Source organism: Vipera berus (genome assembly GCF_964194415.1).
Source record: "Vipera berus genome assembly, chromosome: 2".
Classification (NCBI taxonomy): domain Eukaryota; kingdom Metazoa; phylum Chordata; class Lepidosauria; order Squamata; family Viperidae; genus Vipera; species Vipera berus.
In genome coordinates, this window is record NC_138203.1 from 1170130 (window position 1) to 1196855 (window position 26726).

The window sequence follows — 26726 nt, forward strand, 5'->3', positions numbered from 1 at the left end:
GGACCAGTACTGGGCCATGGCATGCCAGCAATCGGTCTGCACAAACAAAGCCCCATCCGTGAGATGCAGGAAGCACACAAAACCACGCACTTGCTGATCCGTGGAAAAACCTCTGTCCAGGAAACCAGTCCCTGGTGCCGAAAAGGTCGGGGCCCTGTGATCTAGCCTACTTTAAGACATTGCTTTTAAAAAAAACCCTTTTAAGTTTTTAAGAAGAGACTGGACAGCCATTTGTCTGAAATGGTATAGGGTTTCCTGCCTGAGCACGGGGTTGGACTAAATGACCTCCAAGGTCCCTTCCAACATTATTATTATTATTATTATTATTATTATTATTATTACTTATTATATTATATATTATTACTACTGCTAAGCTTGTAAGCCGCCCTGAGTCTTCGGAGAAGGGCGGGATATAAATGGAATTAAAATAAAATAAAAATAAAATTATTATTATTATTATTATTATTATTATTATTATTATTATTATTATTAAACTTTTATTCATAAAACATGAACCTCAGTCAACTGAACACTCAAATTGACTGGCACTGATGGTTGACACGGGTTGCTGCCAGCATCCTAGGTATCAACCAGGTATCTCCTTAAAATGTAAGATGTTCCGAGTAGCGCAGTTTTTTGTAGCTTTGTTGGAGTTAGTTTATTATTATTATTGTTGTTGTTGTTGTTATCGTTATCCCAAAGATGCTTTTCCACGAGGCAACTGGACTTCCTTGTCTTCAAAGATAAACAAGGAAGTCCAATTGCCTCGTGGAAAAGCACCTTTAGGCAGAAAAACCCACGGTTCATTTAACTCGAGGGAAAAACGGAAAGCACAAAATATCCACTTGCTGGTTGGAGACGAAAGAAGGACAGCCCATGAATTCTATCCCTTATTGACTTGATAACGACAAGGCACGGAGGACTCTGTCAAGAGAAGAATTGTTTGACAAAAGTTTTACGCATTCCTTTCTCTCTCTCTCTCTCTTCTGCAACCATTGGGGGAGTCCTGGAAAACAGGCAACAACAGACCCGCTAGGGTGGATGCTTCCCTCTCTAAGGCCAGCCCACCTACTCTTCCCCCCCCCTTTTTTTTCTCTGAAAGGGATCCCATCCTTCTGTTTGACATGTTGTTGGAAATGGTTGCTAAGGAGAACGGGGTTCTGTTACAGCCAGCGAGGCTTGCTCTAATAATACCCTTCTCTGTGCATAGTTCGGGAGCAGACACCTCCCAGCTATAAAGAGCCTGGCACATTTCAGCCGAGGAATACTTTAACTTAGGTTACACGGGGGTTTACAGGCAGGCCAGTTCACCTCCTGGCTCCCCACAGCCCCCGGGATGGCAGGGCTAATATTTGTAACCATGGCTAGCAGAAGCTTCCCAAGGGGAAAAAAATAAGCGTTCCCTTTCCACAAATGGGAATCAAGATTTACTACTGCTTTCTGTCATCATTAGGGACGCGGTCGCTCAGTGGGTCGATCAGATGGTCGGCGGTTTGGCGGGTCGAATCCTGAGTGCCGCATAACAGAGTGAGCGCCTGTTACCCGTCCCAGCTTCTGCCAACCTAGCAGTTCGAAAGCACGTAAAAATGCAAGTAGAAAAATAGGGACCACTGCGGTGGGAAGGTAACAGCGTTCTGTGCGCCTTTGGCATCCAGTCATGCCGGCCACATGACCACGGAGACGTCCTCGGACAAGCGCTGGCTCTTCAGCTTTGAAACGGAGATGAGCACCGGCCCCTAGAGTCGGAAACAACTAGCATACATGTGCGGGGGAACCTTTACCTTTACCTTTTTACCTCTGTCGTCATGCCTGGGTAAGACTAGATCTGGAAGAAGTGCTTGGACGGACCCCACGCCTCATGTGAACACAGCATCCTTCGTTCAACTTTTCCCCACGTCAACAAACCCTGAGAGGTGGATGCAGAGGCAACCCGCTGACTCATCACCGTCTAGGTTGCGCCCATGGCTGATGATGGATCACAACTTGTCTCCTAAGCCAAGATTTTAATGGCTAAGCCAGAGCTCTTCAAACTTGGCCACTTTAAGACTTGTGGACTTCAACTCCCAGAATTCTGGGAGCTGAAGTCCACAAGTCTTAAAGTGGCCAAGTTTGAAGAGCAGTGTCCTAAACGAAGCTGCCCTTGGGTAGCTGAGGTCTATCGGGGTTTAAGTAGACCTGAGAGTTTTGCATGGGTACGGAAGAAGCAAAAAAAAGCTACTACTCCCTCGTCGGAACCAAAACAGAAGTGGGTCTATTCAACTCAGCCATCAAGAGAGACCCAAATATAAAACCAAGCGGGGAGACCCGGGATCTGCTCCGGAATCTGTTCTCGCCCAGGAGGGAAAGACGGGATGCTTTTGCACAGTCTTTCTCCCTTCTGCACTCCAGGGAGTCTCTTCTGCAATGTGTCTGCAGCCATCTGTTGTTCCTTGTGCAGAAGACTCAATACACCCCCCCACAAACACGCACACAGAGGGCGAATCCCAGGATGCAACCCGTCTACAAGAAACAGCACATCCTCCTTCCAAGAGCCCCTCCCCCACTTTGAGAGTGGTAACAGATTATTCCTGGGTGGTGGGTTGAGAGAGAGGGAGAGAGAGAGAGAGAGAGAGTCACCGAGGACGTCTACCACCCAAACTCCTGCGAGATGTCTCTCCTTCTTCAACAGACTTTGAGTTGGGGGGGGGGGCTTTGCTTTCACACCTCCAGGTCAGGGAGGGGGAAGGCAACAGAAAGAGGGGGGGGAGGGGAGAGCTAAGCTACAAGGACTGTTTTTCTTTCTGTCCAGATGGCAGAAAGCTACTGAGTTCCAAGCAGCTCCTAGTACCGCTTCATAAAGCCCTAGTGAGGCCACACCTGGAACACTGCGGCCAGTTTTGGTCACCACATCACAAAAAGGATGTTGAGATTGAGGAAAAAGTTCAGAGAAGAGCAACTAAGAGGATCCAAGGCCTGGAGACCAAAACGTACGAAGAACGGCTGCGGGACTTGGGTTTGGCTAGTCTAAAAAAAAGAAGAAGCAGGGGAGACATGATAGCAGGGTTCCGGCGTTTGAGGGGCTGCCACAAGGAAGAAAACGGGGTCATGTTATTCTCCAGAGCACCAGAGTGAAGGAAGAGAAACAACGGTTGGAAACTGATCAGAGAGAGAAGCAACCTGGAATCAATGAGAAACTTCCTGACAGCGAGGACAATTAACCAGTGGAACAGCTTGCCACCAGAAATCGTGGGCGCTCCGTCACTGGAGGTTTTAAAGAAGAGGCAGCCGCTAGACAGTCACTGGTCTGAGATGGTATAGGACCATTCCATTCCATTCCATTCCATTCCATATATTCTATTCTGTTCTATTCTATTCTATTCTATTCTATTCTATTCTATTCTATTCTATTCTATTCTATTCTATTCTATTCTATTCTATTCTATTCTATTCTATTCTATTCTATTCTATTATTTTCTATTCTATTAATTCTATTTCTATTCTTCTATTCCATTCCATATTTTCTATTCTATTCTATTCTATTCTATTCTATTCTATTCTATTCTATTCTATTCTATTCTATTCTATTCTATTCTATTCTATTCTATTCTATTCTATTAATTCTATTTCTATTCTTCTATTCCATTCCATATTTTCTATTCTATTCTATTCTAAATTCTATTCTTCTATTCCATTCCATATTTTCCATTCCATTCCATTCTCTATTCATTTCCATTCCATATTTTCTATTCTATTCTATTCTATTCTATTCTATTCTATTCTATTCTATTCTATTCTATTCTATTCTATTCTATTCTATTCATTCTATTCTATTTCTATTTTATTCTAATTCTATTCTTCTATTCCATTCCATTCCATATTTTCCATTCCATTCCATATTTTCTATTCTATTCCATTCTACATTCTATTCCATTCTATTCTATTATTTCATTCCATATTTTCCATTCCATTCCATTCCATATTTTCCATTCCATTCCATATTTTCTATTCTATTCCATTCCACATTCTATTCTATTCTATTATTCCATTCCATTCCATATTTTCCATTCCATTCCATATTCCATTCCATTCCATATTTTCTATTCTATTCCATTCCACATTCTATTCTAATTATTCTATTCCATTCCATATTTTCCATTCCATTCCATTCCATATTTTCCATTCCATTCCATTCCATTCTATTCCATTCCACTTTGTGGAAGCTAAAGCTGGAGTTCGAAGAAGTAGGACAGGTAGATAATTGATGCTTTTGAATTTTGGGGTGCGAGAAGAGAATACCAGTGACAGTCAAGAAAACGAACTGATGGGTCATCAAATCAACACTGAGCTCTAATTGTCCTAGTCCAGGCCCATGATCTGAAGTATTAGTCCTCTGGAGAAGAAGAAGCTGGGAGGAACGGAAGGAAAGAGAAGATGACCAGCAGTGATGACGGCTACACGGCTGGAAGACCTAAAGCACCAGGCAGGGGACAGATCATAACAGAGAAGGTCTACGTAGGGTCACTAGGACTAAGCCCAGAAAGTCAAATCACCCTATTTATTTATTTGCTTTGCTCCTTTACTAAATGTAGATGGCTTCCCATCTTGCTCAGCAATTATCCTACTTCAGACACCTTGCATGAAGGCCTTCCTCTCTGGAGACAGGTGGAAAGAAAATGAAGAAGGGGACAACCAGCAGCTTTTGTAAAATGCAAACTCGCCCTCAGGTGCAGACAAAATGAACAGCTCCAGCTCTCCTATTCAAAGTCAGTTTCCATAAATGATATACTGTAGATCAGGAGTCTCCAAGCGTAGCCGCTTTAAGACCTGTGGACTTCAACTCCCAGAATTGGAGCTGGCTGGGGAATTCTGGGAGTTGAAGTCCACAGGTCTTAAAAGTGGCTAAGGGGTGGGACACCCTTGCTGCACACGATCCACTAAAAAAAGAAGGTCGGGGAGAAACTCCGCTGATCACACCCAATTCCTAAAAAAACGAAGACTCGCAGTTGTTCCAATAAATCAATCACCATCAATTCAGTTCTCCCGACTCTTCAACCTTCTTCCTTCCCACCAAACCTCGGGTCCCTAGGCCGGCCCTGCTCGAGCTTTTCGCTTCCCCTGCTAATAACTCTTTCGCCTCCTGGTGCCTTGGGACTCATCCTGATTTACTCAAAGGCGATGAAAAAGCCGTAGATAAAAGCAGCTCCTCTGCTCTGGCTCTTTTTTGAAGCTCCAGCCAACGTTCAAAGCAAAAAGGGGCGGGTGGGTGGGGGAAAAAACCCCAAACTCCATCCCTCTGTAGATCAAAACAGAGGCAGCCTTTCAACCATTCCCCTCCCTCCCCTAAAAAAGCAGTCCCCCCCCTCTCCCCATTCACAGAACAGAGAAGAATCACACCTCGAGTAGCTGAGTGTTTGCGAAAGGCCACATTTAAAAGAGAGCCGGTGGGGAAGGACGGCGGTGTCTATAAAAATTATTTTCACGGTTCCGTAACCATGAAACGCATCATGTCAACAAACAGTGATGCCGCCGCCCCCTTCCCTTTCTGCCCGCTGTTTTTATTTTTCCAAAATTAATTGGGTGCAAGAAGGAATGCTGGCTTGCTTCTGAAGCACGGCCAGATGGCAGGGAAATCTCAGCCGGCCAAGCGGAGCGGAAGGAATAATTTATCCGGTTACCTGGAGCATGTTGAGAAGGAGACTCCGGAACTTGGTGCCGTCCACCATGAAGTGCGCCATCTTGTCGCACAGCTTGGCCGCCGTGCAGGCGAAGCTGCGGTCGCTGACGGCCTTCTGGTAGATGGTCTTGACGATCTCCCCCAACATCTCCTCGGAGTTGGTGGCGTTCTGGGCCTCCTCCATGAAGCTGGTGAGCTTGCAGTCCACCCCGCTGCTATTGTTATTCCTCATGCTATTGAGAATCTCAATTAATTTGTCCATTTTGTTCCTTTGTGGGTCCGTGGACGCCACCACCACTTCGTCCTGATCCGTGAAAAGGGAAAGACAAGGCATCTGTTACGCACGGGAGACATGGAGGGAGAAAGAGAAGAGAACGGAGGTCAGCACTCTGCGGCAAGCCACGACGGTTAGGAGGCATCAAACAAAAGCTGGCATAGACGCCTACCTGCTCAATCTGAATAATAATAATAAGAATAAGAGTTGGAAGGGACCTTGGAGGTCTTCTAGTCCAACCCCCTGCTCAGGCAGGAAAGCCTATACCAGGGGTAGGCAACCTTGGCTCTTTTATGACTTGTGGATTTTAACTCCCAGAATTCCTGAGCTGACTGGCTCAGGAATTCTGGGAGTTGAAGTCCACGAGTCATAAAAGAGCCAAGGTTGCCTACCCCTGCCCTATACCATTTCATTCAAATGGCTGTCCAGTCTCTTCCTAAAAACCTCCAGTGTTGGAGCATTCACAGCTTCTGGAGGCAGGTTGTTCCACTGGTTAATTGTTCTAACTGTCAGGAAGTTTCTCCTTAGTTCTAGGTTGCTTCTCTCCTTGACTAGTTTCCATCCATTGCTTCTTGTCCTGCCCTCAGGTGCTTTGGAGAATAGCGTGACTGCCTCTTCTTTGGGGCAGCCCCTGAGATACTTGAAGACTGCTATCATGCCCTTCTGTTCCTTAAACTACACATGCCCAATTCCAGCAACTGTTCCTTGTATGGTTTTGCCTCCAGTCCCCTGATCCTCTTCGCTGCTCTTCTCTGCACTTTTTCCAGAATCTCAACATCTTTTTTACATCGTGGTGACCAAAACTGGATGCCGTGTTCCAGGTGTGGCCTTACCAAGGCCTTGTAAAGCGGTATTAACCCTTCACGTGATCCTCATTCTATCCCTCTGTTAAGGCAGCCTAGCACTGTGTTGGCTTTTTTGGCAGCTGCAGCATACGGCTGGCTCCTATTGAAGGGATTGTCCACTAGGACACCGAGGTCCCTCTCACAGTTACTACTATTGAGCAAGGTATCACCTATGCCACAGGTCTGCAACCCGCGGCTCCGGAGCCGCATGTGGCACTTTCAGCCATCTCCTGCGGCTCCCAGTCCTCTGCCATGTGCAGTCCAAAAAACAAAAAAGTGGGACTAAAAAAGTTCAACCAATCAATTCAAATATGCAGGGTAGGTGTATATCTCGCCTTGGCTCCACTCTTCAGTCAAACCCTGTTCTGCGCGTGTGCGCATGTACGCGCATGCGCACGCATTTTTTGCGGCTCCCACTTTTTCCTTTTGTGAGGGAACCGGTTCCGAGTGGCTCTTTCACTGTTTCAGGCTGCTGACCCCTGACCTATACTATACTTGTGCATTTGTTTTTTCTTGCCTAAATCTAGGACCCTCCCGGGCATTCTGGGAATTGTGGTCCCAATGCATTCGAAGGCTGCCCTATTATGAAACGGCAGTTCTGACCTGGTATCTATTTTTAGCTAATCTCTACTCACGTAGGGGTGCATCTCCACAGAATACCAGAATCAATCTGAATTGCACCTTTCAAATTCTTTAACTGAGCTACAGGTAATCCTCAACTTACAGCAGTTCATTTAGTGACAGCTCAAAGTTGCAACGGCACCGAAAAAAGTGACTTACGACTCTTTTTCATATTTACGACCATTGCAGCATCCCCATGGACACGGGATCAAAATTCAGATGCTTGGCAACCGACTGGGGTCACGTGATCCCCTTTTACGACCTTCCAACAAGCAAAGCAATTGGGGAAGCCAGATTCACTTAACAACCATTTTACTAACTTAACAACTGCCGTGATTCACTTAATAACTGTGGCAAGGAAGGTCGTAAAACAGGGCAAAATTCACTTATAACAACTGTCTCCCTTAGCGAAATAAATTTTGAGCTCAGTTGTGGATTACCTGTATTTCTTTAACCAACAAATTTAAATATCCAAGGACTTCTGAAAAAAGTACTGTCCTGTTTCTTCAAATCCTGTGCTCTGGAAATGGAGATAAGAACATCCTCTAAAAGTTTTTCACGGATCTTGGAGTGTTAAAAAAAGACTCTGTTTTTGGGCAGAAACTGCACTTTTAATGCCCATATGGCAGACAGCAGTTAAAGGGATGAATATTCCTAAAAAAATACTGGGAAGCTATGCCCATTGAATTTCTACTCATCATTTTCTTGATGAATTACACGATGAAATTCATTTTCACTGAGTTACTCATTCCATGCTGGGACAAATGATTAAAGTCCCCTCCAACATTAGAGGTAAAACTGCATTCTAACTTTAATTAACTGACTGTCTTCAGGTAAGTTGGCACAAGAAGTTCAATGGTTGGTTTGTTAAGATTCACGAACCGATGCCCAGGACACTGTTTTAAGTGGGTACTTTCCTGGATCTGGAAATGAAATTATTTCGGTCAAAACTAAGGTTAGCTCTGATCAATAGAAAGCGAAAGCAACAAATAATGTAGAGTGACACCTACAGATAGAACGTGGTATTACAGGACACTGCGCTAGTTTTGCTGAAGCAGAAGAGAAATTAAAACAGGGATGCTAAATGACAACGGACTTTTTCAAGACAAAATACAGCCAAAGAGCAATAGTTTCTGTAAAGTTGACAATATCAATAACAATATATTAGTAATCATTTCTGTTCCACTTTTCTTTCTGGTGTATTGCATGATTTCCCGATGACAAGGCCACGAAAAAGCTAACTCACTGCCAAGGGCCTTTTCTGCAGTGGCTCCATCCCTGTGGCTTTTCTGCAAAGTCTTGAAGAAAAGGGACCCCACTCGTTGCCGCCATAGGGTGGGCAGTGGGTCGGTTAAATGTGAATTTTTAACTCTTTGACTTTTAATATTGTATGCTACCTAGAGTGTGTGTGTGTGTGTGTGTGTGTGTGTGTGTGTGTGAGAGAGAGAGAGAGAGAGAGAGAGAGAGAGAGAGAGAGATGGGAAGTTATATGAGTTTGTTTAATGAATAAATAACGAATGTATAACATAGCAGATGCACCTCAATTTTGATGATGAGAATAGGTCAAGGTAATGATTTAGAAGCTAACCAGCTTGTATAATGTGAGATGAATGATGCAATGTTAGGAATGACCAGTGCTTTTTTTGTCATAGAACGCACCGGAACAGAGTTCCGGAACCTTTTTCCGACGGATTTAACAAGTTTTAAAAGTAACTTTTGAAAATTTGATATTTGGTCCATGTGGACTTGAATCGCCCCATCGAGCATAGCAGGTCGGCGGCAAAATCATTAAAATGGTGCATACAGGCTGTTTGTGTGTCGAGTCCGCGCTGGTTGTGATGGAGCTGCTCGGATTGTGGCACTGCTCGGCTTGTGATTGGTCGTGTGGTCGCATGCTGGGTGCTTACTGCGGGCGGCGACCGTTATGTTTCGTTACACAACTGACATGTGTGCGTGTGTATACAATGATGGACTACGTGTGAGAGATAAATAATTTCTTTATTTTAAAAAATCATTGGTGAATTGAAAAACTTTTCTAAATTTTTAGTGAAAAAGTGTGACCCAAATTTAAAAATGAAAAAAAAGAAGAAATATACTAATTACTTCTCAACCACCTGTCCTGCTAAGAACTGAATATATAATATTTTAAATAAAAGATAAACAAGATGTGAGTTCTGGCACCTTTTTTCTTACAAAAAAAGCACTGGGAATGACTCAGCAGTATCCCTTTAAGAGCTTGAGTATAAAAGGGAAGGCTTGCTAGTCTTTCTCTCTCGTAATTGCTGTGTGTTAAGAGTTTGCTGAATGACCACGTGTAGGTATCTTGTTTCCAGTGTATATTTGTAGATAATGTAATATAAACCACCATTTACTACAGACCGCTGTTTACTGTATTTACTCCTGGGTTACCTCAGCACAATAAGACTGAATATCATCCATCTGGGTTTAAATACAGGTAACAGAAGCAGCTTCTGGTGGAAATAAAAAAGTATTCATATGAGGGAATCATACACAGATGACTCCAGAGAACCGAACTTATTATATAGGTTTAAAGCACTCATTTCTGCCAGCCCTCTGCCCCCACTTTTTTCCCACTTGGGAGGATTTAAGGGCAAAATGGATGCCTTAAGCCCTCTTAAAACTCTTATTAAAGGCCTGGATATTTTGGTTTCTCTTGTTCCAGTGACATCAAGGTCACAAATCCTCAGAAATGAGGTCAGTGCAACTCCCTGACACAAGAAACTTGCAAATGTCTATGCTTTGGTTGCTCAAGAAGTGAGTGAGGAAAAAAAGGGGTGGATGTGAATTTTGAGACAGGGATCTTTTTTTTCTGTTACGAGGGATCAACAGAATGGAGGAAATGTGGGATTTTTTTTCCTTCTCTTTTTAGGGCTATAATAATAAGGAAATATAATACACAGAGATGAAATAAATGTAAAAATGAGTAATCAAAAAGTGGACTGAAAAAAATGAATTAACAGGGAAGTGGAAATGGAACACTAGGCTTGTGTTAAGATTTTGTTTAGGCTGATTTTTAAACCAGAAGTTATTTTTGCAGTCTGGTTTATTAGTTTTTATTTATATCCTATCTTTATTATATGTTTTTTTATAAATAATTCAAAGCAGTGAACATATCTCCTCCCTCGTTTTCCCCACAAAGGTGAGTGGAACTGAGGTAAAAGTGACTGGGTCAAAGTCACCCAGCTGTTTTTCATGGTTAAGGCGGGACTGGAACTTAAAACTCTCCCAGTGATTGGCCCAGTTATCCATCCAGCTTTCATGGCTAAGGCGGGACTAGAACTTAAAACTCTCCCCGTGATTGGCCCAGTTACCCATCCAGCTTTCATGGCTAAGGCGGGATAGAACTAAGAGTCTCCTGGTGATTGGTCCACAGTCACCCATCCCACTTTTGTACCTAAGGTGGGACTGGAACTCAGCACCTCCTGGTGACTGGCCCACAGTCACCTAGATCGGAGGTCCCTAACCTATGGGCCGCGGCCCACTGCCAGACTGTGGCCCCTTGGCCGCATGAGTAGCTGGGCAGTGCATCCGCATGTGCGCATGCCCACTCCGCCTTGTGCCCGTTTCTGCGAGTGTTGTGTGGGCAGTGGCAGCACCTAGTGTCGTGTGGGTGGCGGCGTTGCCACGAACCTTGTGTGGGGGTGGCAGCGCTGCAAGTGGCAGGTAGACCACTGTATGAACCTCGCGTGGGGCAGCAGCACAAACCTCGCATGGGGGCAACATCGTTGTGGGCCGAGATGCAATTCTCGCACGGGACAGCAGCGCAATCCTCTTGCCGGGGACAGCATCATTGCGGGCTGCGGCGCTATCCTTGCGCTGGTGGTAGCATCGCTGCGAGCCTGGCGGCAGCAGCGCCACAACATCAAACAAGCACCGCCATCGCAGAGTGCTTCGTGTGCATGTTCACAGCCCCGCCTGCATGGTGCACATGCTCGCAGCCTGTTTGTACACACGCACATGCGGCCATTCATGTTTGCGCATGCGCACGTAAGGCACCTGCCCCTCCCTCTCCCACTGGGCCGCCACCCCAGAAAGGTTGGAGACCGCTGACCTAGATGACTTTCATGCCTAAAGTAGGATTAGAACTCAGAGTCTCCTACTTTCTAGCCTGGCTGGATGGAGTCACTGAAGCAGGAGGCGTGAGCCTAAATGGACTCCAGAAGATGGTAGAGGACAGGAAGGCCTGGAGGAAGGTTGTCTGTGGGGTCGCGAGGGGTCGGACACGACTTCGCAACTAACAACCACAACATTATATTTGCACTGAGAAAAGCTGAACGCCTTTCCCTGCTTCTCTCCTTTTTCTACCACTCTTTCACTCTGTCTCCTTTTGAATGTTCTCCCTCCCCTGTTTTGGGCAGTCAGCGTGCATTTTAATTCTTTCTGAAATTTAATAAAGTGGTATTAAAAAAAGAAGAAGCGACCTGAGGGGAAAAAAAGCATCTACCTTCTCTTTTAGCCTCCTGCGTAGTCTGTCCTTGGAAGACTGCAGCAAGTTCACTTTGGGTCTCTCGTTTTTCCGCTCATGGATGCCGTCCTTCCGTTTGCTTTCGGGGTCCGGGAGATACGGCGCTGAGGGCCTCTCGGTGGCGTCGTGGTTGCGATGCGGCTCCAGAGGGATGTGCACCGTGCAGACCGAGGTATCGTCTATTTTCAGATTCTCGGTCTCTTTGGCATTCCGGTGCGCCTCTTTGTCGTTGGGAGAGTGTTTCTGGTTGTGGTGCCACCGCCGGTTCTGGCTGTAGCCGTGGTGGCCACATCGCCCCGAGGAGTGTGGCGCTGGGCCGCCTTGCGAGGGTTTCTGGTGCTCTTTGTTGTGCTTGGTGGTGCCTGGCTGATGTTCTGGGTGCTGCTGCGGCTTGTTCCCCCCAGGAGCCCTTTGCTTCCTGCAAAGCCAAAGCAGGGAGGGTCAGCGGGGGTCTCTGCTGGGGGGTCTCTGGGGATTCTCGGTCTTTGTCCCAAAGGTGCTTTTTGCAGAGGCAGCTGGACTTCCTTTGTTTTCCTTTGAAGACGTTTCGCTTCTCGCCCAAAAAGCTTCTTTGGCGTGGACTGGAACGGTAGGGAACGGAAGGATTTATACTCCTTGTAGACAGCCAGTCATTTGCATCCTTTTTAGAGAGTTGTTGAGGCCACTTGGAGGCTTATCTGTGTTGTCTCGGTCACCTGAATAGTGCAACTGGGGGCGGGGCTTTCTCCGTCCTTTCAGCAGTCCCAAGAAGGCTCCACCCCCATTTGCACCCACTCAGGTGACCCTGAGGGCACAGGTAAGCCTCCAAACGGTCTCCACGATTCTCAGGAAGAGTACTAACGACCAGCTCTCTGCAAGGAGTATAAATCCTCCCACTCCCCACCTTCCCGTCAGAGCTGAAGAAGCCTCTTAAAGGGGAAGCGAAACGTCTTCAAAGAAAAAGAAAGGAAGTCCAGTTGCCTCTTGAAAAAAAGCACTTTTGGGACGTCTCTCTGCGCGTGGCCATGAAACGGGCCTCCTAGACACCCCGCCCACAGCACAGCCTGCGTCACACAATATCAGTGTGAATCCATCTGAGAAACAACACAGGGAGTCCTTGACTTACAACCGTTTGCTTAGTGACCGTTGGGATGCTGTGATAGTAGTAAATTCCAGTTTTAACTCGTTTCAGCGCCACTGTAACCTCGAATTGTTGCTAAATGAATGATGGTTAAGTCAAGGACTATTTCTAGAAATACAGGTAGTTCCTGACTTACATCAATTCACTTAGTGACCGTTCAAGGTTACAGCGGCACTGGAAAAAATGACTTATGACCATTTTTTACACTTATGACCATTGCAGTATCCCCGTGGTCACGTGATCAAAATTCAGACGCTTGACCACTGGTTCACATTTATGACAGTCGCAGTGTCCCGGGATCGTATGTGATCCCCTTTGGCGACCTTCTGACAAGCAACGTCAGCGGGAAAGCCACTTAACAACTCTGTTACTAGCAATAGCAATAGTGCTTAGACTTATATACCACTTCATAGTGCTCTTGCAGCCTTCTCTAAGCGGTTTACACGGTCAGCATATTTGGCCCCTTCCCTTCAACAATCCGGGTCCTCATTTTCCCGACCTCGGAAACCTCGAGCCTGTCAGGATTGAACTCCTGGCAGTGGGCAGAGTCAGCCTGCAATGCCGCGTTCTAACCTCTGCGCCACCATGGCGCTAACTTAACAACTGCAGTGATTCACAACAACTGTGGCAGTGATTCCCTTAACAACTGTGGCGAGAAAGATCGTAAAACAGGGCAAAACTCAACACACGTCTCGCTTAGCGAGAGAAATTTTGGATTCAATTGTGGTCGTAAGTCAAGGACTACCGTACTGGATAAGAGTAGACCTAAAATCCAGATCAGGCTTTATAGGTCCAGCTGATCCAGCCTTTGTTTATTGCTTTGTCCGATTTCTTCCATTTGGAAGCTTTCAAGTGTGCTTTGCCAAGAATTCACTAGGTGTTTTTTGGACCCCAATGTCTGAGTGAAGAAAAAGCTTTAAAATATGCATGTCTGCACCCGCTTCCACCCAGCTCTTCTCACCCTTTAAATGTGGCGCCACCAATACCAGGGGGTCAACTTTGCTTTTAAAGAGCAGTTAAATGGGCATATTACAAATGTGTTGGACTACAGAGTCCATAACTCTCTCGCTGGTCGTGCTGGATAGGGATTTTGGCCACTGTATTGCTTTATCTGGAATGAAGCCCTATTTGACTGGCTTCCCCAGCAGAAATGAGTAAGATTGCGTAGCGAAATATAACACAAAGCAAAGAGGCAAGCAAACGAAAACTTTTGAAATACTGTAAACTCCGACCGCTGGTTTTCTACGCAACTGACAGTCCAAACTTTAAAAGATTAGGAAAAAGGAGATCTCGGCGAAATCTTGGGAGCAGCAAATTCAAAGGACGAAACCACAACCAGATATACACAGAATTGTTTGTCGGAATCCCTTTTATGAAAATATACGCGTATAAAATAGCTTCCTGGCCCCTTTTCTTGGTCCCTGACTGGCTCTCTCGGGATATTCAGTGGGAGGTTTATAAACAGGTCCCTCAACTCCCGCAAGATCAGATAACTCAGCACACAATCACAATGGGAGCATTAAGAGTCCATGAATTTGAATTACTCCACCAGTCCCCTTCCTTCCTTCCTTCCTCCCTCTAAAAAGGTAAAGGTAAAGGTTCCCCCGCACACGCGTGCTAGTCGTTTCCGACTCTAGGGGCCGGTGCTCATCTCCATTTCAAAGCCGAAGAGCCAGCGCTTGTCCGAGGACGTCTCCGTGGTCATGTGGCTGGCATGACTAGAAGCCAAAGGCACACGGAACGCTGTTACCTTCCCACCGTAGTGGTCCCTATTTTTCTACTTGCATTTTTATGTGCTTTTGAACTGCTAGGTTGGCAGAAGCTGGGACGAGTAACAGGCGCTCACTCTGTTACTCCCTCTACTTCCTTCCTATCTTGTCTTCCTTCCTTCCTTCCATCCTTCCCTTCCTCCCTCCTTCCTTGCTATCCTCCCTCCCTCTTCCTTCCTTCCTTCCAGCTTTCCTTCCTTCCTATCTTGTCTTCCTTCCTTCCTTCCTTCCTCCCTCTCCTTCCTTCCTATCTTGTCTTCCTTCCTTCCTTCCTTCCTCTCCTTCCTTCCTATCTTGTCTTCCTTCCTTCCTTCCTTCCTCCCTCCCTCTCCTTCCTCCCTCCTTCCTTCTTAGCTATCCTCCCTCCCTCTTCCTTCCTTCCTATCTTGTCTTTCTTTCCTTCCTTCCTTCCTTCCTCCCTCTCCTTCCTTCCTACCTTGTCTTCCTTCCTTCCTTCCTTCCTTCCTTCCTTCCTTCCTTCCTTCCTTCCTTCCTTCCTTCCTTCCTTCCTTCCTTCCTTCCCTCCTCCCTCTCCTTCCTCCCTCCTTCCTTCTTAGCTATCCTCCCTCCCTCTTCCTTCCTTCCTATCTTGTCTTTCTTTCCTTCCTCCCTCCTTCCCTCCTATTTTTATTGATATCTCCATGAATCTTTGACTGAGGGGCAATGAGTCACCTCTCTCTAGCTTTTATTCTATTTCCCCCAAACACCTCCCAGCCTGGCCTTTGAGTCAACAAACTAGGCTTCTTCAAGCATCGGACAGAGAGACATTCTTCGGGCCCCCCCTCCCCACCCGGGACTCTCAGGAGGGATAAACCAACCCCCATTTTCCATGGCGCACGGGGACTTCCGATCCGTGGTTTTTGCAAAAGGCAGGCCGCGCTTGGGAGCACGCCCCAAGGGCTGCCAACGAACTCGGTGCAATTAGTTCTCCCATGTGTATCCGTGGCCGGAGAGGTGCAGCCAAGGATGGGGCCGGTCATTCTGAATCACGGTGAAAGCTGCCTCTCGTCTCTGTAGCCACGCTCTGAGTTTCAGTATTATTATTTTTTTATATATATATAAAAAAACAAAACAGAAAAACTGACTTCGCCCTTCCCTTACGGCTGCTGAATGAACGATTCACAACATGTTGTCACTGAACCTTGTCAGAAGGTATACTGTTTATGACTGTTCCATGACACACCAGCCCCTGGGCCAATTCCTGGGAAGAGAACTTGTACAGAACGAGGTCCAGGTATAAATCCAAATGTATTTCTGCACATTATGCTGGCTGTAGAGTTATAATCACTTTGCGGGAGCTTAACTAGGAGATTAGTGGCTAAGCTTGTAAGCTTAGCTTACTGCTAAGCTTGTAAGCCGCCCTGAGTCTTCGGAGAAGGGCGGGATATAAATGGAATTAAAATAAAATAAAATAAAATAAATAAAATAAAAAAACTGCATTCTCAAATTCCGTTCCCATGTGGATCGGACACCTCTTCCCACCGCATTATTCAGGTGGCTTGGTAGGAATATTAGTCAAAAAGATCTGGGTGTTCCAGTACCCCACGGGTGGAAATTGTGGAGAATGGATTACGGGGTCCGGCTCTCTCTGCTGGGCAACCTGCAGATAAAACTGGAAGGAAATCAGCCCCAAACCTGGCCACTTCACAAAAAATCAAGAAATTGTGAAATGATAAAAGCCAAATCCAGCAACTTATGGTTTCCGGAAACAAATGTATGAACTTTAGCAAATAAATTGTTTGGAATCAAATATCACGGAATTGCTGGTGGGTTAGAGATAAAGGCCTTTATATAGACACCACAGTTAATACAGATAGTCCTTGTGACTTACAACAGCTTGCTAGCGACTGTTCAAACTTACAACGGCACTGAAAAAAGTGACTTATAATAACAGTTACAACTTTTGCAGCATCCCCATAATCGTATTTATGACCGTTGTTGTGTCCTAAAGTCAGGGGATCCCCCTCTGCAATCTTCTGACAAACAAAGTCAATGAGGGAAGCCAAATTCACTTAACTGGGTTACTAACTTATCAAACGCAGTGATTCAGTTAAAAACTGTGGCAAGAAAGGTCATGAAATGGGGCAAAATTCACTTAACAAATGCCTTATATAACAACAGAAATTGTGGTCGTAAGTCTAGGGCAGGGGTGTCAAACTCAATTTCACGGAGGGCCGCATCAGCATTGCGGTTGCCCACAGGGGGCCGGGTGGGTATGGCCAGGGTGGGCGTGGCCTACTGGGTGGGCATGGCTAGAGTGCGTATGGCCTACTGGGTGGGCGTGGCCAGCTCTACATCGTTGGCATCAAGGGTGCCTATGGGGGCCTGGGCAGGAGTGGGACAGATCTGAGGGTCTCTGGGCCAGGGCCAAGGCAGTGGGGGCCGTTCCCTCACTCTTTCCAGGATGGCTTCGCGGGCCGCATGAAACCACTTCGCGGGCTGGATCCGGCCCCCGGGCCTTGTGTTTGACATGTCTGGTCTAGGGCTTTTACCTGTACATTGGAAAATCAATTAAAAGCATTTTTTAAAAAGTTTTGAAATGGGGAAAAAAATGTTTCCAAAAAAAAGGGGTGTGTGTGTCACTGCGAACATCCATTTGGAAGCAGCCAACAAAAATTCTGAATCATCAATTCATAATTATAAAACAGAACCACGGCTGTCTGAATATTAAAAGCCACTTAGAGGAAAAAAAGTTTTGGAATGCATGAAAGAAACGGTAAGAAAAAAAGATTGCTTTCTTTGATATCTATTCAAGGGAAACATTTTTTAAAAAATTGCTTTGCACAGTGCAAATAGGGCTGTCCACTCAATTATGACACAAATGATCAAAGGGATGAATCAGCTCATGAACAGCCTTGCAAAAATAACAGCAGCAGAACCGGGTTATAAATTAAAAGCAAGCTACCACGCTAAAAATCAGAAGCCAACCTAGAAAATGAAATTGGAAAATGAAATAAATCAGTTTTTTTTCTAAAAATACAACGTACAAAGTTTATTTATTTATTTATTTATTTTAATTCCATTTATATCCCGCCCTTCTCCGAAGACTCAGGGCGGCTTACAAGCTTAGCAGTAGCCTTCATTCTATGTATATGCCTGCTTATTAGGGCTTTCACACACACCACAGCGGCATTATTACAAAGTCAGCTTAATTGCCCCCAACAATCTGGGTCCTCATTTTACCTACCTCGGAAGGATGGAAGGCTGAGTCAACCTTGAGCCTGGTGGGACTCGAACCTGCACTAATTGCAGGCAGCTGGTGTTACTTAAGGAGGCATTAGCCCACTGCTCCAACACAAATGTGAAAAATGTAAATGACAAAAAGCAAGACAGCAAAATAATTGCAGAAAGTCATGGAAGAATTAGAGGAAAGAATAGTGGCCACTTCTAGCAAAATGGACTCATATGAAAGCAGAGCTAAGCAATTCCAAAAACAATAGGTACATGCAAACAAAGGAACACCTGTTTTTCCCCACAAAGCTTAACTGAAAACATAAAATCAAGTGGAGTCCCTAAAATAAGGAAGAAATATTGGGATTCTGAAAAATAACTCGTGGGATAATCCCTCAAAAAAAATAAATCAGAATTATATATCCACGTGAACATAACACAGAAAGACAAACAAAATCTGAGGAAATAGCAAACACAGAAGCAAAAGGCAGAAATGCTAAAAGAACAAAATCAGAAGGTGAAGAACTTGACTGTCCTTGGGAAAAATAAACTTCATCGATTTTAGCTCAAATTTGACATTCCTGTTTTACAAATCCGTTTGAAAAGTGTTGCAACAAAGGTCGAAAGAGGGTTGGTTCACTAGAGGCTGGGCATTTCTGATCACAAAAGACAAAAACACAATAAAGCAGCAATGAGCTTTGGGGTTGAATGGTTGTGGTCTACTTTTCGTTTGTTGTGACGTTTTACCAGCAATTGTGGCGGGCATCTTCAGAGGCAGAGCGAGCTGCTTTGCGGCGTATCTCTTAACAGATGAGGGACAACTGAAATGGGATGAACAGACTTTGGAATTTAAACTGGATGTCTAATGAAGAGAAGGACTAAGGGGTGACAAGATGGCAGTCTTCCAGTATCTCAGGGGCTGCCCTAAAGAAGAGGCAGTCAAGCTACTCTCCAAAGCCCCTGAAGGCAGGAGAAGAAGCAACGGATGGAAACTCATCAAGGAGAGAAGCAACCTGGAACTAAGGAGAAACTTCCTGATAGTGAGAACAAACAAGTTCAGAAGTTGTGGGGTGCTCGATCACGGTGGTTTTATAAATGAGATTGGACAACCATTTGCCTGAAATGGTATAGGTTCTCCTGCTTGAGGAGGGGGTTGGACTAGAAGACCTCCAAGGTCCCTTCTATTCTATTCTATTCTATTCTATTCTATTCTATATATATATATATATATATATATATATATATATATATATATATATATATATATATATATATATATATATATATATATATATATATATATATATATATATATATATATATATATATATATATATATATATATATATATATATATATATATATATATATGTTTTCGTAGATTCTCGCGGGTGTCTGTATGTGTAGGTCTAGAGTCTCGGGTTTCTTCCCGCGTTCCTTTCATCTTCAGAAAGTTGTGGCGACGTTTCGACGAAATCTCATCCGTCATCATCAGGCCGGAGTATTCCTCCTGCTGCTTTCAGGAGCAATGCGTGGTCTGTCTGTTCCTTTCCTTCCAACTGCCGGTGGGGCTGTGTTCCGACTGGGTGGAGGCGTGGCTGCTTTCTGATTGGGTGGGGGTGTCCTCCGACTGGGTGGAGGCGTGGTTGTCTTCTGATTGAGTGGAGGCGTGGCTGTCTTCTGATTGGGTGGATGTGTGGTTGTCTTCCGATTGGTTGGAGGCGTGGCTGTCTTCTGATTGGGTGGGGTGTGTTCTGAATGGGTGGGGTTTTTTGTTGTGTCGTAATATCCTGAGTGTTGTGATTTGGTGTCTTGAGGAGTGGGCTGTGTAGTGGCCTCCAGAGCTTTGGCTTGGCTCCGAGTTCGAGGACCCGCCATGCATCTCTGGTATGGGTCAGTCAGGTTCGTGTGTGCGTTCTTCTGCTTGGGTGATAGCACTTTTGCTTGACTTGTTCTGTCTTCTGTGTGGGAGAGTTTTTGTTCTGGGTGTGGATGAGTCTTGCTGGGGCTGGTGGCATTTGGGGTTGTTTGTTGGTTTTTTAAATCCTTGTTTGCTGAAATTCGTTTGTCTATCAATGCTGGTTTCCAAATGGCATGTAGGCGGGGGGTGTCGTCTCGCTTGTTCATACTGTCTGGGTGTTTTTCTATTTCAATGGCTTCTCTGATTATTCTGCTATTGAGATGTTCTATTTTGGCGATTGTTTTTGTACCTTCAAAATTGATGTTGTGTCCCGTAGTGTTTATGTGTTGTACTAGTGAAGATGTGTGATCTTTCTTCTGTACTGAGTTCTTATGTTCTTCTACACGTACCTCTATTCTTCTGTTAGTCTGTCAGATGTATGTTGCTGGACAGGAGGCGCATGGGATTTGGTATATGCCCTGGTTTTCCAGTTCTATTTTGTCTTTGGGATTTCTCAGGATGGTTGATATCTTTCTGTCAGTGTTAAATGCGGTTTTGATGTTATGTTTGCGTAGTACCTCCAACCAATCGGAAGACAACCACACATCCACCCAATCAGAAGACAGCCACGCCTCCACTCAATCAGAAGACAACCACGCCTCCACCCAGTCGGAGGACACCCCCACCCAATCAGAAAGCAGCCACGCCTCCACCCAGTCGGAACACAGCCCCACCGGCAGTTGGAAGGAAAGGAACAGACAGACCACGCATTGCTCCTGAAAGCAGCAGGAGGAATACTCCGGCCTGATGATGACGGATGAGATTTCGTCGAAACGTCGCCACAACTTTCTGAAGATGAAAGGAACGCGGGAAGAAACCCGAGACTCTAGACCTACATATATATATATATATATATATATATATATATATATATATATATATATAGAGAGAGAGAGAGAGAGAGAGAGAGAGAGAGAGAGAGCGAGAGAGAGAGAGAGAGAGAGAGTTAGTCATGGCCGAAATTGTTGGCACCCCAGAAATTTTTCCAGAAAATCAAGTATTTCTCACAGAAAAGTATTGCAGGAACACGTTTTGCTATACACAGGTTTATTCCCTTTGTGTGTATTGGAACACAACAAAAAAAGGGAGGAAAAAAAGCAAATTGGACATAATGTCAAACAAAACTCCAAAAATGGGCTGGACAAAATTATTGGCACCCTTTCAAAATTGTGGATAAACAAGATTGTTTCAAGCATGTGATGCTCCTTTAAACCCACCTGGGGCAAGTAACAGGTGTGCGCAATATAAAAATCACACCTGAAAGCAGATAAAAAGGAGAGAAGTTCACTTAGTCTTTGCATTGTGTGTTTGTGTGTGCCACGCTAAGCATGGACAACAGAAAGAGGAGAAGAGAACTGTTTGAGGACTTGAGAACCAAAATTGTGGACAAATATCAACAATCTCAAGGTTACAAGTCCATCTCCAGAGATCTAGATTTGCCTTTGTCCACAGTGCGCAACATTATCAAGAAGTTTGCAACCCATGGCACTGTAGCGAATCTCCCTGGTCGTGGACAGAAGAGAAAAATTGATGAAAGGTTGCAATGCAGGATAGTCCGGATGGTGGATAAGCAGCCCCAAACAAGTTCCAAAGGAATGCAAGCTGTCCTGCAGGCTCAGGGAGCATCAGTGTCGGCGCAAACTATCCGTCGACATTTAAATGAAATGAAACGCTATGGCAGGAGACCCAGGAGGACCCCACTGCTGACACAGAGACATAAAAAAGCAAGATTACAGTTTGCCAAAATGTACTTGAGTAAGCCAAAATCCTTCTGGGAAAACGTCTTGTGGACAGATGAGACCAAGATAGAGCTTTTTGGTAAAGCACATCATTCTACTGTTTACTGAAAATGAAATGAGGCCTACAAAGAAAAGAACACAGTACCTACAGTGAAATGTGGTGGAGGTTCAATGATGTTTTGGGGTTGTTTTGCTGCCTCTGGCACTGGGTGCCTTGAATGTGTGCAAGGCATCATGAAATCTGAGGATTACCAAAGGATTTTGGGTCGCACTGTAGAGCCCAGTGTCAGAAAGCTGGGTTTGCGTCCGAGATCTTGGGTCTTCCAGCAGGACAATGACCCCAAACATACGTCAAAAAGCACCCAGAAATGGATGGCAAGAAAGCGCTGGAGAGTTCTGAAGTGGCCAGCAATGAGTCCAGATCTGAATCCCATTGAACACCTGTGGAGAGATCTTAAAATTGCTGTTGGGAAAAGGCGCCCTTCCAATAAGAGAGACCTGGAGCAGTTTGCAAAGGAAGAGTGGTCCAAAATTCCGGGTGAGAGGTGTAAGAAGCTTATTGATGGTTATAGGAAGCAACTGATTTCAGTTATTTTTTCCAAAGGGTGTGCAACCAAATATTAAGTTAAGGGTGCCAATAATTTTGTCCAGCCCATTTTTGGAGTTTTGTTTGACATTATGTCCAATTTGCTTTTTTTCCTCCCTTTTTTGTTGTGTTCCAATACACACAAAGGGAATAAACCTGTGTATAGCAAAACAGGTGTTCCTGCAATACTTTTCTGTGAGAAATACTTGATTTTCTGGAAAAATTTCTGGGGTGCCAACAATTTCGGCCATGACTGTGTGTGTGTGTGTATGTATGTATGTGTATGTATGTATGTATATGTGTATGTATATATATATATATGGATCTTTGGTTATTCGGGTTTTTTCCTGCGTAGAACTAAAGGTGTAGGAGCGACGTTTCGACGGAATCCCATCCGTCATCATCAGGCGGGATTCCTGATGATTCCGTCGAAACGTCGCTCCTACACCTTTAGTTCTACGCGGGGAAAAACCCGAATAACCAAAGATCCACATACGAACACCCGCGAAAACCTCAGAAAACATATATATATAAATATATAAATATATAAATATATAAAGGTAAAGGTTCCCCCACACATGCGTGCTAGTCGTTTCCAACTCTAAGGGCCGGTGCTCATCTCCGTTTCAAAGCCGAAGAGCCAGCGCTTGTCCGAGGACGTCTCCGTGGTCAAGTGGCCGGCATGACTAGACGCCAAAGGCGCATGGAACGCTGTTACCTTCCCACCGCAGTGGTCCCTATTTTTCTACTTGCATTTTTACGTGCTTTCGAAGTGCTAGGTTGGCAGAAGCTGGGACGAGTAACAGGCGCTCACTCTGCTACGCGGCACTCGGGATTCGACCCGCCAAACTGCCGACCTTCTGATCGACAAGCTCAGCGTCCTAACCCAGAGTTATATACGTATATATAACCTCAGAAAACATATGGGACGCGGTGGCTCAGTGGGTTAGGACGCTGAGCTTGTCGAATCTCAGATAAAGGGTATGACTGACTGATGAGAACATAAAGAGTTCGAAATGGCCATCTCAGCCTCCCAAAATTCTTTATTAGCAATTTGAATAATTTGCACAAATAATGAGCTGTCATAGTTGACTATATCCTGTGGATAAGCCTTGAGACAGGCCAAAGCAGGAATGAAAGAGTTAATTAGCAAGGTGCTTTCAAAAAGCCTTGACAAATACTTAACATATATTTGCCTTGCCTTCTAAGCTAATAAAAAGAGAGAAAGAACCTGTGGCTCAGCAAGTTAAAACAACTGCCTAATATACAATCAGCCCAGGTTCCAATCTCAGATAAAGGGTATGACTGACTGATGAGAACATAAAGAGTTCGAAATGGCCATCTCAGCCTCCCAAAATTCTTTATTAGCAATTTGAATAATTTGCACAAATAATGAGCTGTCATAGTTGACTATACGAGACAGTAAATGTTAAGGGAAAAAGGGAAGAGATATCTGATGTTGTAACCTGAGATTTGCACTAAAGATTCTGTTATTGAATTATTGATTAACCCAAATGTAAAATTGGAAAATTAATAAAATATTATATTTTTTAAAAAAGAAAAACAATATTTTGGATGCACCGGTGAAAAAGAAAACCAGCATGGAGTATGTAACAAAAGTTAGAAAAGTTTTTAAAAGGAAGTTGAATGACGATCATATAAGCAAAGCCATTAATAATCTGGCCTATGCTTAGAATATCCCACAGCAGGATTAATGATTAATTTAAGACCGCAAACTTATTTATACCCCAAAATTGACATAGATCATTTGTATCTATCAAGGGAAAATGGCGGTTGTGGTTTGTTGCAAGTGAAGTAACGGAGAATGAAATTTTATGTAAATTGGGACCAGGTTTTTTGTTGCTAAGCAAGGGAGTCGTTAAGTCATTTCTGCCCAATTTGACGGCCTTTTTGCCCCAGTTTTTAAGCAAATCACTGTAGTTGTTAAATGAATCACACGGTCGTTAAGTGAATTCAGCTTCCTCTATTCACCTTGCTTCTCGGAAACCTCTGGGAAAATGATAAATGGGCGATGCCATGATCCCAGGACCGTCATACATGCATGTTGGTTGCCAAGGGCCTGAATTTTGGCTGCGTGACCGCCTAATGCAAGGGCTGGCCCTAAGTTGCTTTTTTCAAGGCTGTGTAGCTCTGAATGGTCACTGAACGAGGACTGCCTATACATGAAGGCAAGCAAAGAGAGAGTGCTAATAAGGGTCTTGGACAGAGGTTCTCAAACTTGGCCACTTTAAGACTTGTAGACTTCAAGTCCCAGAATTCCCCAGCCAGGCATGCTGGCTCAGGAATTCTGGGACTTGAAGTCCATAAGTCTTAAAGTGGCCAAGTTTGAAAACCCCTGCTGTAGAGGGTCTAGGCTAGGGGTAGGCAGCCTTGCCTCTTTTATGACTTCAACTCCCAGAATTCCTCAGCTCAGCATGGAAACCTCTCCCTGTCCCCTCAGCATGCCTGGCTGGGGAATTCTGGGACTTGAAGTCCACATGTCTTAAAGTGGCCACGTTTGAAGGCCCCTGGTCTTGCAGGAAACCATTTTGAATGTGACAAAATCAAAGTTGTCTCACAAAACCGCATAGCTACAAAAGCGCATGAAAAGAAAAACACCCAGAATAATTGACCTCCGCAGGGTCTACGGTTGAAAGGAACGGAAGGCAAAAGGCGAACAGGACTTAAATCTGGCAACGGTTTTAGGCTGGAGCCATCAGGAAGGAAACAGAAGGCTTAAACATTTGCTGTACAAAAATCCCATAAAAAGGTTTTAAAAAGTGAAAACAGAGCACATGTAGACCACACACGCAAAAAAATAAAAATGAGCGTGTTCATTACCTAAATCAGCATTATAAGACATGGTTGTGCAGTTAAAATGATAAGCCAAAACATACATGGCCCAGTATATGTCATAACCTGGCTTACAGAGTTAGAGGGTATAATAATAATAATAAATTGGTGGTGATGATGATGATGATGATGATGATGATGATGATGATGATGATAATAATAATAATAATAATAATAATAATAATAATAATAATAATAATAATAATAATAATAATAATAATAATAATAAAAGTTGGCATGTTCACAATGTTGACAGAGTGCTTCAGAATGGCTGTGGAAAATTATTATGCTATTTCTGAATCCAGACAGATCTATGCCTAGAACACAACTTGCCTCCTTGACCTACAGCTACAATTGAAACCCAAAATATATGTTGCTAAGCGAGACACTTGTTAAGTGAATTTTGCCCCATTTCACGTCCGTTCTTGCCAGTTATTAGGCGAAACCAGTGCAGCTGATTAGTTAGCAACACGGCTGTTAAGTGAATCTGGCACCTCCCTCTGTCAAAAAGGTCGCAAAAGGGGATCAGGTGTCCTTGGGACACTGCGACCGTCATAACTACGAGTCAGTTGCCAAGCATCCGAATTTTGATCCCGTGACCACGGGGATGCTGGAAATGTTGTAACTGTGAGAAACGGTTGTAAGTCACTTTTCAATGCCGTTGTAACCTTGAACGCTCACTAAACGAACTGGGCCAACCAGCCTGGTATAAGAGTGAAGGTGCTGACTTAGAAACTGGGTGATGGTGAGTTCTAGTTCTCCCCGAGGCACGCAGGATGACAGGGTGATTTTGGGCCAGTCATTCTCCCTCAGTCAAACCCACCTCAGGGGCCTTTTTTTTGTGAGGCAAACAGGAGGGGCGACAACAGGACGAGAAGCAACGGAGGGAAACTCATCGAGGAGAGAAGCAACCTAGAACTAAGGAGAAACTTCCTGACAGTGAGGACAATTAACCAGTGGAACTACCTGCCTCCAGAAGCGGTGAATGCTCCAACACTGGAGGTTTTTAAGAAGAGACTGGACAGCCATTTGTCTGAAATGGAATAGGGTTTCCTGCCTGAGTTGGACTAGATGACCTCCAAGGTCCCTTCCCACACTATCATCATCATCATTATTATTGATCATCGCACAGTCAGCCAGATGTTCAGACTGGATTTGGCCTTTTTGTCTACCCATCGAGTCCTTACCAAGGACCTGGGGTAGGCAGATGTGGATGTTTGATGGCATTACAGATCTCGTCGCAGGATGGAGGCAGTTCCTAGTAAGGCCGCCTTTTTGCAATTGACTGATGGCGAATTTGTCAATGCCGATGATGGTGTTCAAGCGGTGCTCCAGTTGTTTTGGGATGGCACCCAAGGCGCCTATTTCTATTGGTACTACCCTTGCTTGCCTTTGCCACAGTCTTTCTATTTCTACTTGTAGGTCTTCGTGTTTTGTTATCTCCTCCAGTTCTTTCTCGTCTATTCTGCTGTCTCCAGGCACAGCCACCGCCACTATCCAGACTTTTTTGTCTTTCTTATTGACAATTGTTAAGTCCGGGGTGTTATGTTGCTTGTCTGTTTGAATTCTGAAGTCCCAGAGCAGTTTAACTTTATCATTTTCTATGGCTTTCTCTATTTTATGGTCCCACCAGTTCTTGCTTACGGGCA

At 44.6% G+C, this 26726-nt stretch overlaps 1 protein-coding gene across 3 annotated transcripts in view; it reads right to left on the reverse strand.

Annotated features, from left to right (window-relative positions):
• Positions 1-26726, reverse strand: part of CTIF (cap binding complex dependent translation initiation factor) — a 168125-nt gene that overhangs the window by 54642 nt on the left and 86757 nt on the right. For 2 of the 3 annotated variants that reach the window (XR_014025289.1, XM_081319269.1), the window contains exons 8-9: positions 11859-12297; positions 5655-5987 (exon numbers count right to left, since the gene is read on the reverse strand). Coding sequence is in view for 1 of the 3 variants with exons in the window: in XM_081319269.1 (XP_081175395.1) it covers positions 5655-5987; positions 11859-12297 (772 nt within the window). In the remaining 2 variants the exon portion in view is untranslated. The remainder of the gene's footprint in view (positions 1-5654; positions 5988-11858; positions 12298-26726) is intronic. The other variant, XR_014025288.1, reaches the window with a different exon arrangement.